The sequence below is a fragment of the Musa acuminata genome, chromosome BXJ2-7, assembly GCF_036884655.1.
Source record: "Musa acuminata AAA Group cultivar baxijiao chromosome BXJ2-7, Cavendish_Baxijiao_AAA, whole genome shotgun sequence".
Lineage (NCBI taxonomy): Eukaryota > Viridiplantae > Streptophyta > Magnoliopsida > Zingiberales > Musaceae > Musa > Musa acuminata.
The window spans coordinates 1,257,363-1,274,536 of record NC_088344.1 but is presented as its reverse complement, the minus strand read 5'-3'; the positions used below and the strand labels follow the sequence as shown (position 1 = coordinate 1,274,536).

At 39.7% G+C, this 17,174-nt stretch overlaps 2 protein-coding genes across 2 annotated transcripts; one reads left to right on the top strand and one right to left on the bottom strand.

Annotated features, from left to right (window-relative positions):
* The first annotated feature begins 56 nt into the window (after window positions 1-56).
* LOC135616523 (pentatricopeptide repeat-containing protein At2g42920, chloroplastic-like) lies at window positions 57-2,309 on the top strand. Its single transcript, XM_065115802.1, has one exon. It carries the CDS (start codon window positions 606-608, stop codon window positions 2,244-2,246), a length of 1,641 nt encoding a protein of 546 aa, XP_064971874.1. The 5' UTR covers window positions 57-605; the 3' UTR covers window positions 2,247-2,309.
* A 1,433-nt stretch (window positions 2,310-3,742) lies between these two features.
* Window positions 3,743-11,912, bottom strand: LOC103990913 (uncharacterized). The gene is made up of 6 exons (XM_009410206.3): window positions 11,375-11,912; window positions 7,189-7,348; window positions 6,744-6,920; window positions 6,577-6,660; window positions 5,170-5,251; window positions 3,743-4,468 (listed from the first exon to the last, which is right to left on the bottom strand). Exons 1-6 carry the CDS (start codon window positions 11,761-11,763, stop codon window positions 4,038-4,040), a joined length of 1,323 nt encoding a protein of 440 aa, XP_009408481.2. The 5' UTR covers window positions 11,764-11,912; the 3' UTR covers window positions 3,743-4,037.
* Window positions 11,913-17,174: the final 5,262 nt, after the last annotated feature.

The following is a 17,174-nucleotide window of genomic DNA, read 5'->3' as shown; positions in this document are numbered from 1 at the left end:
TCTTGATGGCCGATACCAACCATTGATCGTCCACAGGTTCTCACCAGAGAAAGGTTGTCAGTGGTGGAACGATTCAAATCTTGATACCCTCTCCCTCGTAAGGTGCCTTCCCAAGTGAAGCGATAGCCATTCTGTAGCTGCAGATCTCTCCCGGGGCTCCTTCGTGGCGGCGTCTTCCCTGATCCGGGAGGCTCGGGGGTCTTTGCTCAACGTGATCCGAGATCGGTAGGTCAACGTACGAGATGAGTTTTTTTGCGCTTGGGTTATTGATTTGGGGCCACCCTTTCTTTCGCATCTGGTTCTTCTTCCGATCCATAGATTTCCGCTGAGATCAAGTGCGATTTCTCCCCTTGGTTTTCGATTTATATTCGTTTGGGTAAAATTTTGATGCGGAAGGCGAAAACTTCTAGCCGATTTGTTCTTATTTTTCGTGTTGATGTGGAAAGATTAGAACTTTAGCTCGCTTCTTTTTGTGGTCGTCAATCGTCGCAAGTATAAGGGCATTCTCCCTCTTTCCCTTTCTTATCCACTTGAAACAAGCACCACGGCGTGCACTGGCCATCCAGTCGTCTCCCTTTCTCCGCAAGAAAGAGTGTAGATCGGAGATGCTTCCATGCACCAGTGCACTGCCCTCCTCGACCTCCATCTGCAAGTTCATCTCTGACCACACCCTTCTTTCAATGCTCGAGACCAAATGCAACAGCATGAGGGACCTCCACCGGCTCCACTCCCAGCTCATCAAGACTGGCTTGGCCAGAGACCACATCGCCATCAGCAGAGTTCTTGCCTTCTGTGCCACCTCCCCCAATGGCGATCTCAACTACGCCATGCGCCTCTTCTTCCACCACCACCAGCCTAATGCCTTCATGTACAACACCCTCATCAGGGGCCTCTCCCACAGCTCAACCCCACACTTAGCCATATCCCTCTTCCTTGACATGCTGCACTCGCCCATTCCGCCACAAAGACTCACTTTCCCGTCGCTCTTTATAGCCTGTTCCCATCTCGGGCTCGCCGCCCACTGTGGAGCTCAGCTCCACGGCATGGCCTTCAAGCTCGGGCACGCGTCCGATCCCTACGTACGCAACTCCATGCTCTCCATGTACGCCAATTGCGGCTGTATAAGCATGTCGTCGCGGTTGTTCGACGAATGCTCGAGCTTCGACGTGGTGTGTTGGAACTCCATGATCACTGGCCTGGCGAAGAACAGGCAAATCGACAAGTCCAGATACTTGTTCGATGAAATGCCTATGAGAAACCTAGTGTCATGGAGCGCCATGATCAGTGGGTATGTCAGGAGCGGAAGGAACGACGAGGCACTGCACCTCTTCTACCGAATGCAAGAGGAAGGGCTGAAGCCAAATGCCAACATTTTGGTCAGCTTGTTGGGTGCATGTGGCAGTTTAGGAGCTCTGGATCAAGGAGAATGGATTCACCAATACATCAGAAGGAATGATGAGTTTGTGCTTGATCCAATAGTAACCACAGCTATCATAGACATGTACTGCAAGTGCGGTAGCATAAACAAAGCTCTCGAGGTGTTCGAGAACAGCTCGACGAAAGGGTTATCATCATGGAACTCTATGATCCATGGCCTGGCAATGCACGGGCACTCGGAAGCAGCAACTCGGCTGTTCTCAAGACTCGAGTCCTCGAACTTGAGACCCGACGATGTTACCTTTCTTAACATCCTCACATCTTGTAGTCATGCAGGCTCGGTAGACGAAGCATGGCACTACTTGTCGCTAATGATCGATGAGTATGGCATCGAGCCTGGAACCGAGCATTACGGTTGCATGGTTGATGTGTTAGGTCGAGCTGGACTCATCGAAGAGGCCGAGGAACTGATGCGAAGGATGCCTATGGAACCCGACTCTGTTATGTGGGGTTCATTGCTTTCAGCCGGTAGGGTTTACGGGGACGACGACGCGAGCAGGCGAGCAGGAAGACAGGTGATACAGTTGGATCATTTGGATAGTGGTGGTTATGTGGTTCTGTCGAACGTGTTTGCAGGTGCAGGCGACGTCGGCAATGCCAATGAGGCAAGAACAAGGATGAAGGAGAGAGGGGTGAGAAAGGAAACAGGGTGTAGTATGATTGAGGTTAATGGTGTTGCTCATGAGTTTGTGGCTGGTGGAGTGCTGCATCCTGAGGCCGAACAAGTTTATGAAACATTGGAAAGATTGGGTCTGGAGTTACGGGGACAGTACAACATGGAACTTGGAATTCTGGACACGCTAGAATAAGATTGCTCATGGGTGAGTCTAATGATTTGAAAATTAGAATCATTTACTAAAAGCATTGATGGATACGGTGGGTATGGTAGTCTATCAGTATTACTTACCAAAGTTTGAGATTTTGAAATCTCATCTGAGAAATTTTCTGATAAAAATTTTGACCGGTATAGGGAAGGTATTGGAATAAAAAGTCTGGTCTTCATCACTTATTTTTTAATAACTTAAATTAAAATAGATAAAGTGATGGTCTACCAAACTCACTTATCAAAAATCAAGAGTTATAAATCCGATAGATTTTAGATAAATTTCTCAAAAAAAATTTAAATTTTTTTTTTTTACTTTTTAACATAGAGCATCTCGTTTTCGATTTAATCTCATAAAGCATTTATTATTTTATAAAGGATGAGATTAATTTTCACCTTTTTCTCGATGATTATTGCCTTCGTCCAACATTTGTCGTTGTCACCACGCCCTTGTTTGTCGCCTCGAGTAACCTTGTTCTCGTCTGTCATCCTCACTCTCTTCCACCATTATTATTGCTAGGGACCTAGCTTGTCATAGTTGTCGAGCCCTCATTGTTGCCTCTATCCTCACATGCTCGTCTGCACCTCATGCTGAAGGAGTAAACTCCTACTTGCTTTCATCTGTCACTCTCCTCACCCCTTGCTCTCCATCGCTTTTGCTCGCAAAGATGGAGGTGGAGGACAAGGGCCCATGCTGGGAGGAAGAATGAAACGATGGCGAGGAGCCTTACCAGTTCTACGAGGATGACAACAAAACCTTTTTGGGCGGGGCAAAGGTAATGAGAATGTCAACAAGGGGCAAGGCATGCGAGGATGATGATGAAATAATAATGGCAGCAAGGGATCTCCTAAGGCCTACAAGGCCTTCTCGAGCAAGGCAAAGGTGATGAGTACAACAACGATAGGCCTTGTAGAGGCATTGATGATGACGATGAAGTGACAATGCGAACACCAAGGGTAATTTCATCTTTTACGAAAAAAAAAATTGCCCGTAATTTTTTTTAAGATGTCAATTAATAGAGACTTGATAGTTGATAGTAAGATCCTAAGATCAAATGTCATTTGATTTATTTATCCTATGTATAAAACATATTTCTTACCAATTATCTTGGAAACAAATAACATAATCTAGGATCTAAAACAATGGCAATTATATGACTTTTGAGTTGAGCAAGAGACACCATCAATCTTCCATCCTTATTATTCTTGGATCCTTATTGATCCTTTTTGTTCTTTCTACTATCTTTGATACAGTTCAATTGGTGAAGGATTTGTTATTTTCAACTTGTGTCATCACTGACACTAATGCATCATTTACATGGATCTGTTAAAAGGACAATACAATGCTATGGATATATAGGCTGGCAAAAGCTGCAATTGAAGACACACACCATGACTTGCTTCAATGGTCTTATGAACCCCCACACACGAAGTGTCAGCACCTACATTAAGCTTCTATCTTCAAGAACTGGGCATTTGGGCTGACACAAAAGTTACAGATATCCCATAACACATCTGTAATCTCTACTCGTAACAAAAAAGAATGTTCCTCTACAAGTCATAATGGTCCAAACTCCATACCCACATCTCATGTTCTGGGATATGATACCAGGAATAAAACACTCTTGATCATACAGTGCCAATAGTGTATATACCGCACCAATGCTACGATCTATAAGCGTTTGCAGAGGATAATCATTATCGACGAATTATATGAGCATCCAAGCCCTCATCATAAGAAACATCATGGCATTCAAAAGGGAGATCCAGATGACTCTCATTTCTTCGCGAGCCTCCTTGCAGCTCCGACTAATAGGGCCTTCCCGACAAGACCAGCCTGAAGACCACAGACCACAGCGACTCCGCCAACAACGACCCATTTCCAGTCAAGTCCGTGAAGCTGCGTACTGTTAACAATGCCACTAGCTGCTTCAGAAGCCCTGGATGTCTCTGCCTCAAGTGGAGTGATGGAGCCATCAATCGGGATCTTAGTGGTGATCCGTGCCATGAGCGCACATCTGGAGAGAGAAGCCTCTGTTTTCCTCATCATTTGATATGCTCTCATACCGGATTGCAGTCTCTTAACCGCTCCCCACATCCCATGACGAACACCAACCTTGGCTACGTCCTTGGGAATGCCCATGTCCTCGTAGTGAACGAGAGTTACCTCACATGAAGATAGCTGCCCATCTTGCTTGCGCGACTCCACTGCACTCATGGAAAAGAAAAAAAACAAGAGAACTTTTTGGTGGCATCCTCTACTATTCCTGATAAGCATGCATGGAAGTAGTGCTGCAGCGGACATGCAAAAATGCAGGTGCAGGTGGATTAATTTCCGATACTAATGCGTCACTGCCTGTCCTACATGGTGTTTACATGCTTCTCCAGGGAATGTGTGTGTATATGAAGCATTATTAGTATAGAAATAGTCAAACAATTGTACAAAGAAAATAACACATGGCCAATGGAAAAAAAAAAGCAGATTTAAACTTTAACATCCAACTGATCAGACTTTCTGGAAATTGATTCTGTGGTTCTGTTTTGTTTGGTTATACAGGCTTGCTTGTTTGACAATGAAAAGAGCTTTGAAGACTCCTGATTTTACTAGAGATACTGCCCTAGTACAGAACTTAATGGTGGGAAATAATCAATATAGCTGACCCCAAATAATTAGGACAATAGACCCTCTTGTTGTCGTTGTAAACTGGCTTGCTAGTTTCGGTCTACTATATGTTGCTAAACTGACTGGATAATGAAATTGATACCATTGCAAGAGATCTAGTAAGTGGAGCAACCTGATCACATTTATTGGTACGAGGCTGTGTTTTGGTAGCTTAGGAGCTAACCAATGGAAGCTTGATAACTAACATCACAACTCCAGAAAAACTAAATAAGATTTGAAAAGTTACCAGCCCGGATGCGCCAACTTGAGAAATACAGTTCAACACGCCTGGGTTTTTCATTCTTGGGTAAAGATTGGTATGGTACTCCCTGGACATCATGTGTTGCAAAACAATCAACAATCTTTGAAGTACAATTGAATTTAGAAAACAGTGCAATATAACTAATGCTAGTTCTTTACAGTTTTGCTGCTAAGTGCTCAGGCTGGGAATGATATTTATCTTCCAAATATGAAAAATCAGGTCATGCAGAGGCAAGTTCAACACTGCATTTTAATGAAGTTCAAAGCTTAATTCAAAGTCTACCAAAGAGACACTAAACCGAAAAAAAGATAACATAGATGGTATTCTTAAGTGTAATAGAAACCAGTTGGTCAGCAAGCATTAACAATACTAGTTTGCAACAGATAGTAAACTTTAGTCAAACAAACTTGTAGATACGGCAGTTCTTGGAACCAATTAAGCAGAAAAGACCAAATCAAGAGCCTTTCTATTTTATTTTGTTAGAATAAACAATTATCTTTCTATAAAGCAAAGTCAAATTCTAAGCTTGCAAGGTACAATTGCTTACTTGCATATTCCATCGAGCTATTATATATATTTTAGATCACAAAAGCAGGCAATACCAAACACATAAAGAAAGAGTGAAAATCTCTTGCAAATAAAATTTAAAAAGATAGTTAAAGTGAATATGCACATCAGAGCATTATGTGACAACTTAAGTGCTCTTAATTCGAAGAAAAAAAATCTACAAGATTGATGTAAGACCAAACATATATTATATGCTAAAATGTTAAGCACTTAGGTAGTGACACACAAAGTTACTGTCACAGAGATGATGATGGTAAGATTGATATCTTGGGTTACTAGATAAGAGATAGATATTTCTATATCTAAAACATGATGAGCACCCAACAAATTGGGACAAAATCACTTTAGGTAGTTAAAACTAGAGAGTAGGGACATTGTTCGTAAAAGAAATCAATGAAATGATAATATGATAACCCAATGCCAAATGTTAGGAACTCAGCTTTAAATACATTATCATGGGAAAACATATGGCATGTGTGGTGAGAATCATTCTGTCAGCACTGGGTGTACACTCACATGGAAAAGAAGTGGAATGAACACAGGATGCTGTGTAATATGTTTTACAAAGATCTCTCATTCAAAATGAAAAGATGGCTTTCCATGGATTGCTGTTAAGACAATAGGGAACTTATGCACCCAAAATAAAGAAGCTTTGCTTAACCAAATATTTCTCAATTAAAAGTTCCTCCTATGATAAGCATGCTCCCTTTGAACAATTGTCAGTTACTTAAGCATAAGCTAGAATGCTACCAAGAATGTAAAAGAGCATTAAGTACCATCTATAGTTTGACGATTAGAGATAAGATGGCATATATATTTGTATACCTTTGTCACACAGTAATAAGTACCCCCAGACTCCCATATACGTCGACCAATTATATATTCTCGATCACTGCAGAAGAACGGGAACTGCACACAACAACCGCCTATTCGGGTTATCTAGGTGCATTCAATAAAAAAATCAGTGCCATGATTATAACACTTGATTAAACCTTTTTTATCCAGTGATTAATCATGGTTCCACTCTCAGGAATTTCTTCCAATATTTCGTAGTATGCAAGCATGGAATCCCATTTAAGCCGAAAATCATCATCCCAAAAGAAGTCTCGAACCAATTCAGGAGTTGCATCCTCGAAAACAGTTCTGCTGCGATAAATGATGGGTCCAACCTGTGAAAGATGAAATAAAACCAGAATATTTACCATATTTAAAACAAAGTTTCCTCAGTTATACTAATTGTTGTGGAGAAATTTAAGTAGTAAAGTTATATGGCTTTCCAGAACGAGTGCAGAAAAATTTCGATGATGAAAACATGAAAATGAAGCAATATTCTACAATATAAGAACAGTATGATGCATAATGTATTTAAAATTTTAAATAGACATTAATCAAATTTGTCAAACTGATAGAAGGATTTGTTAAGAGAGTAGGAGATACCTCAGGCTCATGACGCCATGCATGGTAAATCATATTGGGTGTGGTGCGCTCCATCTGATTTTGCCAAGCTGCATCTCCAACTTTATCATCTAGAAGGTGCAATAGATGTTCTAAATCCTTCTCAGAAATGATGTCATGCTCAGCCACAACCACTCCATTGCTGGAATTGGAGATATTGAACATAGCAAAAGTCATTTTCTTTTTCAATTAAGACACTACAAGATCCAAAGCCAAATACAGTTTATTTGCAATCATGTCCAAAATACTTAACAAGAATGTAATTTGCTGAAATGGCCAGTTACAACTATTTTCCTGAACTCATGAGACAACTTCGGAGAAAACTCTGGAAAGAGTGCTCTTAGTTGACTTGATAGTCATAGCTTTCTTGATCGCCCCAGGGAAAAAAAATTGCTTCATTACAGAAGGCTTCATCCAACAAAAGAATAACAACACGAAACAAGAAAAAGTAACCAATAAATTCATAGAAGATCATGAATTTAATAGAGAAAGTACTTCATTATACAAGATTTGTGGTCTTCAAAGAAGTCCCTATGAAAATGTCCTAGATTAAAATGGCCTTAGATGGAAAAAAAAGTCCAATCTATAGTACATAACACAAAAAATTCTAATTGACATGCTAAAAGGTCCTTTGACAGAGAAATAAACAATCTATAACATAAACCATTTAAGCATTCAACATGTTGAAAAGTGGCTCTATATATATATATATATATATATATATATATATATATATATATATCATTGAAAATTAGCTAATAAATGGAAAACTATCATGACATATAATATATTTATAAAAATATTTAAGTTGGATTAACTTCTTCCTAAGTACTCCATAGGCATTTCTAATTATGGAAACCTATTTTCTAGCCATTTGACAAACCTAGATTTAGAAATCATCTCATATATTCATTCTGTATATACCTCTCTTTAACAGGTGAATTGCATGGTCCAATTAATCTCCTATACAATCATCATGAAACCATAACGATAAAATAAAGAAGCAAGTTCAACCAGTGCCACAACTATAGAGGGATATGAAACTGTCAAAACAATAATGCATTATTCAGAAGGTCCATAAAGTTCCACAAAGTATAAATTTTAACAAGGAAAAGTAATATTTTTTTTCATCAAATGGAATCACTTCCTACAAAATTAAAGAAAGAAAATAGTGCAGCTTACAACATAGTATACCTCAAATAATGTACTACATTTAACGATTATGCTACATCAGATATATTAGACTGAAATAAGAAACTAAAATGTCATATTTCAGTTATGGTTTAAAAAAAGGACTCAGTGATAGAAAGGATCAAAATAATTAATTTTAGCCATTGTACATGTCTCAAGTTAGTCAAACACAAGCATTTAAAAAAATCATTAGTCAAACTTTAACAATCAACTTTACCAACCTCAAATGTACAGGTATATGACAAATTAATTTCCAAGTGACATTTAGAATGTCGTTTCACCCAGACCAGTACAAAATGGGCAGTATATATTGGTCCAAACATGAATCGGTACATGTACTGCCTCCATTTCAAACGGTCCAATCCAACTTCTTAAAAAGAGAGAAAAAAAAAAAAACTATTTAGCTCTCTTTCGGGCTTGTGAATGCAAGCCCTCTTCAACCAAATGTAAGCCCACTTCGCTCCTAGCCTCCTACTAACACCGATCGCCATCCTCAATATGTGCCATCGATTCTAGTTCGTTTCTCCTCTTCTCCTCTTCCTCCTCCTCTTACGCTTCCTCTTCCTCCTTCACCACCACCTCCTCTTTTTCCTTCCTCTTCCTTGTCTTCCTCCACCACCTCCACTTCTTGCTTCCTCCTCCTCCACCGCCATCTATTCCTTCCTCTTCTCCTTCTTCTTGTTCTTCTTCAAGACTTCAATGTACCATGTGTCAGTATATTGGTACGTACCGAGTCCGGCCAAGGTCCGATAATGGGTAGTCGGTGCAAGACGACAATCCTTTGAGTCAAACTATGAGTAATCAAATCATTTTTATGGTTGCTAATAAATTATTTGGACTTGCTATACCTCTTCTCATACCAATAGCAACATCAAGTCATGATATTAGATATTTTTCTAACAATGAGCTCTGGGTAGAACAATACTTATCAATAGCAATCAGATTTCTTATCATTGTTTGTAGTAAAATTTTCTTAGTTTTTCCTCTACCTCTCCTCATACAATTAAATAGAATTGATATGCATTATCTAATCACTTGCAGTATGTCTTTGAACATATTTGTACAATCCTAAATAATTTCACTTATTACGGCTCCGCTTAATTTTTTGCGAGTGAATACATTAAAGCCCTCCTTCATTGGAACAAAAGTACCTTCACTTGCAAGTGGCAGATGCACTTAGTGCTGTCCTAAAAAACGAATTTCTGATTTAATACCAAGTATATCCTATATGTCTCATACGAAATCCACCCAAGTTTAACATATCGAAGAAAAACAAGTTACAATTTGGCTGAACCAATAGATCTAGAACAAACTCAATCCTAAATCCTAAAACCAATTCCAGATCCATTCCCAATCTTGCAAACTTTTCTTGGAACTTAGTTACAATAGTTCAAGCTGCTATCACCATCAATTGTAAAATGCATGACAGTACTATACTTAAAATTTAATTCTAAAAATAAATCTCTAAACAGTCTTTGTTGTTCCAGAAACGATTACAAAGCAATCAATAAAAATATCTATACATATGTCTAGAAAAATTATAACCATAATCATATTGAAGTAGGATTGTTTCCATGTCTTAATTTCTGAATGTTTCTGTCAGATTCTTCATGCCTGTGTTGTGTATCCAAGTAACACTGGTATACATAACATAAGACAGTGGCAGAACACAATGGGAGACTACATGACTTAAAGCTGCATCAGGTAAGTACTGAGTTCACGTAGTGTGTGTATTTGGAAGTAGTAAGGTGCAATAGGAATGTACTGTTCATTACAAGTGTCCAAGAGCACGTTCATGAGACTAATAACATATGCCACAAAGTCCTATAGTGGTAAAATCCTAGTCCATAAAAAGGAGCAATTTGAAATTCAATAGGTTGCTGGTGGCATCATGGTTCGAAACATCCAGAATGAGTATACAAATAATATATTTGGTCATATACAGTGCATTTAGATACAGAATCCACAAAAGTGAACAAGGGAGTATCCTAGTGGGTAACTAGGAGATACGGGCTAGTGATCACAAAGCATTCTTTGGCGCCATGGTAAGATTGCTGCTTTTTGGCTTGTTGATCAAGGTTCAAATTTCGGAACGAGTCTTTCTAACTAAAAAGTTTAGGTTGCTTTTACTGACCCTCCCACCTCCTACATTGGTGGGAGCTTAATGTAGATAGGCTGCCTTTTGTCTGAAGCCAATGAAACCACGATATCATAGAGGACATCAAAAGTAGGTCGAGATCCAATAACTCGAGTGTCCTCTATTGCACAACAGACAAACAATGGGATGCAGACTTGTTAAAAATGAACGAAAATAGTTGGTGATGCAGACACAAGAATAGTACTATATGTTATGTAAAGAAAGGTGTCGATAAGTTTCTACTACAAAAATGTAAGGTTCTTGCTGCGCTTTCCCCATGTAATGAAGTATATAGTTTCTACTCAACATTTTTAAGTTAGCTTTCATAGACATGGTGACTAATCAACATTTATTCATTAAAACTCGTCCAGTTGCTGGCATGAAGATTGTCAAAGTTCACTAAACATATTCAAGCATTTACACGCACAAGAGCTAAGATAATTACCGTGAATTCACGGTTACTTGGCATGCTTATGTATAGCATAACTTTCTTAAATGAATCCTCCTCAGAAACAATTCGTGAAAAGGAAACGGTAAAATGCAAAATAACACTACCACTACAAAAATGCTGAAGGGCGGGCGATGCAACCTACTTTGCTTACAAAAATTAGGGAGAGTAAATATAGCATATACCCGAAAAGACCAAAGAACAAACTCTATAATCCCAAAAGTTGAAACTTCATTATACAATGTAGAGAAGAACTTCTTAATAAACAACGAGAAGAAAGAGGGGAAAGCTCATCTCAACCAATCATCATTAGGTAAAGAAAGAAAAGTAAATATCAAACGCAATTCAATCAGCCAGGATAAGAAAAGAAGCCAGATTCGAAGCGTAGCTACCTTAAAATGTCACCACCTCCTTCGACCAACGTGGAGCTCGTCAAAGCCGCCGCCCTCGACCCCGTCTCCTCCGCGATCGATGGTCCTTCGCGTTTCCCCTTGAAGCTCGACCACAGCCTCCGGCACACCGAGAAGGCAGAGAGGGCCGTGAACGCTAGCCAAAGCCGGCGTGCTCCGAGCCCCGGCGGCGCCGTCCAGATGAACCGGAACCTGCTCCGGAGGCCCAGGAAAAGCAACCCCGTCCAACGCGGCCGCCACGACCATCCGATCACCAGCCCGATCATCACCGCCACCCAGATCGGCACGGCACAGAGCAGAACGTCGATCAGGGTTTCCACCACCGCCGGCTTACTCATCAACTCCATAAAATCGGCGTAGAAACCCTCCATTCTCCCCTCCTCCGGCGCTCGATCGCCCGAACCAACACAAAGATAGAGAACGAATCAATTGGAAAGAGAATAACCCCAAAAGATCGATCGATCTCCGTCGATTTCAGCTTTGCGCGTGACAAAAAGAGGGGAAAGGAAAAAAAAGGAAGTCTTTCTTCGAAGGTGGCTCGGGGATATACCCGTTTCTAAAATAAGACACGACGTTTCGCACCCATCAATTACGTACTCCAAACTTACCTGCCTTTTCATTCCAGGAAATATTCAAACGGGGCGGCCCACCGGACGGGTATCGAACCGGGTCAGAATGAACCGTTTTTGCAATAAAATAAGACGGTGATCGGAGCGCGGATTAACATGAGGAGGTATAGATAAAGAAGTGGATATAATTCTCCGCGGTTTTCGCTTCGCGCGGGCCGCGCGTCAACAGGCTGTTGGTCGGAGGGGCATCGACTTGGTGAGTTGACCGACCGGTGATTGCAATCGGATACTTTTGCTCAGTGGTGGGGTGTTATCGGGTCGAATCAGCATAGAACCCGAATCCTTCAGCCGCTAAGAATCATGCGATCCGCCGAGTTCGTGCACATTATGGATTCAGTGTTATCGGGTTCGGATTCGTGGATTTTGGGTGTCCACGATTAGGATATGGTAAGAAATGTGTCGATGAAGTTGACAAAGTCAATAGTCAAATAGTCAAAGAGGAATCGAATGTCTTTTTCTTCTTTTTTTCTCTCAATTATCGTATTATTACAATCGTTATCGTCGTTTTCCACGTAGCTTTGCTCCATGTTGACATTTAATTTTGACCGATAACCACCTTATTATTAGCGATGTCTCATCCTTCATTAGTTAGGCTGTCCAATTTATAGATGACAATTGATCTATTAACTTAATAAATCTAAATCATTTATCAAGAATATTTACACTTATTAATCCCACATAAATCAATTATGGTCTTCTCTCATTTCTTATAATATGGGGAGAAACTATTACAAGCTTAAAGTCACAGAGTAATGATGATCTCCTTAGCTGAGAATCCACCCTCATTTTTTATTGGAGCAATTTGAGCTTACTTTGCCAAAAAGATAAAGGAGGCATTACTAGCAATCATGAATTGTAGCAACGTAGGAGAAAGGAGCTTCATCTCAAGGTAGGAATCCATCATGAAATAAGACCTTGACATATGATTGGTGTTTGATTGGGTAAAAAGGAAGCTATGGATGAGAAATCTTTTATGGAGATGATTAGGTGGCTGAATTAGGTGGAATAGCATATTAGCTTTGGTAGGTAGGGAAAAGGACTTATTTCTTTGGATTTTACCGCTCGTGATGGAATGTTAGCCATGTCTATTTTAATTTTAATTAGAAATTATGATGATGATGGATTGGGTATTCATTAATTTTAATCTTACTTTGATCCAAACTTGAATACCAAATCCTATTAAAAAGTATTATAATTAGCCTAATCTTATTTTGGATTAACAACTTCTATTCCTATGCTAATGTCATATAACAATATTCAAACCCAATCACTAGTAACTTTCTAAAGGGTGGATTTGATTGTTTTTTTAATCTAAAGTCATTCCAAAATTTATTATGGGATTCTAAGCTCGATTTAGAAGTAGTTCAAAATAAATTTAACTCTTGTTATTTCTAATTTGATGGTTAATATGAGATAAATAACACTAGAAATATCAATGAGATGAAATAGAAATCCCCCATTAGGGTTGAGAAATCCATTAATTCTTTATTTTTAATTAATTTAATATATTTTAAATATATAACAATTATTAAAATTAACTAATGATACCAAATTTTATAAATAATAATAATATTTTATACAGTTTACACGTCATAAAAATATTCAAATACAAATATATATATATATATATATATATATATATAGTGTCTAGGAATAAAAATTTAAAATTACCATTTTTGGAAGAATTAAGTCTCAACTAGGATTTTCAACTTTTCATGGAATATTTTTTACTTATTTTTTAAAATTTTTTATTTTATAAAATTTTAAATATATTAAAAAATTAAATATAATATTGGTTTAGTAGTTAATGTTGGATTGTTAGAATTATAGGTTTTTGGATTATGTTTGTATATTTTTATTTATATTATTATTAATTAATATATATTATGTATAATATAATAATATAAGCGAGACTAGAATGAGTATTGGGATTGGGTGAAGAGTGCTCTACCCATTCTTGCCTCATAAGTGCATAGGTAATAGAGAACATCCTCCGTCCCCTGGTACTTATACCCATGAGCATATTTTGACACATCTAAATGACATATAAAAAAAATTTATTAATTATTTATATATACGTGATTGATGCATCACCGACTCTAACCTAATATATAAGTGTCTCATGATCGATATGTCAACCTTACCTGATTGACACATAAATCTAATCAATTTATATTTGACACAACACGAGGGAATGGGGCTAACGAGAGAGATGGAGTTATACTAATAGAAGCTAATCCAATAAAATTGTTAATAGTTTTTCGCTAAACCATAGTTACAATTTTATTAATCTCCTACTGAAGGGGTTAGTGTTGAATCTCGTATTTTGACGATGAGAACTACTTGATGACGGAGCTAATCTTAACTCCCGGAGTTTAAACAAACTCCCCCTATCAATATACCATATTGATAGAAACTCTTAGAAAAAATCTAAGCAACATGTCATCATAAACGGAGTTAACCTTAACTCCCAGAGTTTAAACAAACTCCCCTAATCAATATGCTATATTGATAGAAACTCTTGGATTTTTGAATCCAAGAGTTTCTATCAATATAGCATATTGATTAGGGGAGTTTGTTTAAACTCTGGGAGTTAAGGTTAACTCCGTTTATGATGACATGTTGCTTAGATTTTTTCTAAGAGTTTCTATCAATATGGCATATTGATAGGGGGAGTTTGTTTAAACTCCGGGAGTTAAGATTAGCTCCGTTATCAAGTAGTTGTCATCATCAAAAAGGGGGAGATTGTTGAATCTCGTATTTTGATGATGAAACTACTTGATATATGTTTATGGTTTAATCTGCGTTTTGAGTGACGCAGGATGCTTTGATCAAGATGAGACAATTAAAGCAGGAACATCATATTGTGCCGGAGGAATATGTCAGAAGATTGGACGTCGGGCCGGTGGATCGGTCGACGTATCGATAGAAGGCTTCGGGCCGTGGACTCGGGCATCGGGCCAAGAAGAGCGGGTATTGTGCCAAGGATATCGGAGTTGCAGAGTCAACAGGTCGATTGGGCAATAGGCTGCAGGAAAGGACGATGCGCCGAAGAATCGAACGAAGCGTCGAGGGACCAATGACATGCCGGACAACTTGGTTAATTGCTTAGGATTAATTGTCTCGATCGAAGTTTTGCTTTAATTGTGCAGGATTAACTATGATAACGAAGTGAAACAAAGTGTCGGAGTCAAGCGCGAAGGATTTGTTGCAAGTTCGAGAGTTCGACGGAAGTCCGAAGGTTCATCGGGAATGCTACCGGAACTAGCCGAGAATGAGTTGGGAGCTTGCCGAAGGATTTTCGGAAGCTCGCCGAAAGGTTCGTTGGAAGTTTGCGGAGCTCGCCGAGAAAGATCGGAGCTTGCCGAAGAAGCTCGTTGGAACTCGCTAAGATCAAATCGTGAAGTCTAGGAGCTTGCCGGGAGTCCGCAGAATGGTTTCCGAGAATTCATCGGAAGACCGTCGGAAGTTTGCCGGAAGCTCGCCAGAAGAAGTCTTGACTTGCGGACTTTGTAATAACTTAGAAAATGTCTTTAAAATCATAGTTAGCACGTTAATTAGGGTTAGGATTAGGTGTTAATCCTATAACCCAAGTAGGGGCCAATTAGGCCCAAGTTCGGACTGGTTTGGGCCAAGTTTGGAGCCAAACCAAGTGAGCTGAAATAGTGAAAGAGGTGGCACCGCCAGGGCCAGAGGTGGCACCGCCCAGGAGAGGTTCTCCCAACGAAGCTGGGAGGTGCAACCGCCGCAGCCAAGAGGTGCAACCGCCCAGGGCTCAGTCTCCGAGCGAGACTGGGCGGTGCAACCTCTTCTGTCAAGAGGTAGCACCGCCAGAGCTCAAGTTTCGAGCTCTGCCAGGTGGTGCAACCTCTCCAGTCAGGCGGTGCAACCGCCTGAGCTCGGTCTTCGAGCTCTGGCAGAGAGGTGCAACCGCCCCTGACAGAGGTAGCACCGCCCAGAGGCTCAGTCTTCGAGCTCTGCCAGGCGGTGCAACCTCTCCAGTCAGGAGGTGCAACCGCCTGATCCCGGAATTCCGGGATTTGATCGTTTTGAGCTCCAAATTTGAACTGGGTTGGGGCCTATAAATACCCCACCCATTCAGCACTGAGAGCACAGAACACACACTCGAAATCTTGCTATCTTTCTGTGTTTCTTAGAGCTCAAAACTGCTAGTTCTCCTCTTTCTATTCTTCAAGTTTGAGTTGTAAAGAGAGGAGAGAAAACTTCTGTAAGGGTTGTCTCCTAAGCCCGTCAAAAGGAGTGAATCTGTAAGAGGGTAGTTGGCCTTCGCCTATTGAAGGAAGGCTTCTAGTTGACGTCGGTGACCTCGTCGGTGGAGGAAGCCAAAAGTGGAGTAGGTCAAGACTGACCGAACCACTCTAAATCTCTGGTTTGCTTTCATTTTGAGCACTTTATCATTACTGCAAACCTCCTACATAGCTACTGCTCTCTGCGCTTTTACGAACAAGTTTCTAAGTTCTGTTCTTTTCAAATCTGCATTCAGACGTAAATCGATGTTTTCGTACGATCTCTACATTGCGGTTTACACTTACGTTTTGATTCTATTTATAACTGTAAACTGTCTTCTGCGCTTTTACGAACGAGTTTCTTTGCAGTTTACGTTTACGTCTTTATTCTGTTTATAACTACAAACTGATTTCTGCGAACGAGTTTCTTTGCAGTTTACGTTTACGTCTTGATTCTGTTTATAACTGCAAACTGATTTCTGCGAACAAGTTTCTTTGCAGTTTATGTTTACGTCTTGATTCTGTTTAGACGTAAAACTGTGTTTTAGACGTAAACTACTTTTAAACGTAAAACTACGTTTAGACGTAAAACTGCGTTTAGACGCAAACTGCGTTTAGACGTAAAACTATGTTTAGACGTAAAACTACGTTTAGACGTAAAACTGCGTTTAGACGTAAAACTATGTTTAGACGTAAAACTGTGTTTAGACGTAAAACTGCGTTTAGACGCAAACTGCACTGCGCTCAGACGCAATCTGATCTTAGACGTAAACTGCGCTTAGACGTAAACTGCGCTTAAACGCAATCTGCGCTTAGACGCAAACTGCGCTTAGACGCAATCTGAGTTTAGACGTAAACTGCGCTTAGACGCAAACTGCACTTAAACGCAATCTGAGCTTAGACGCA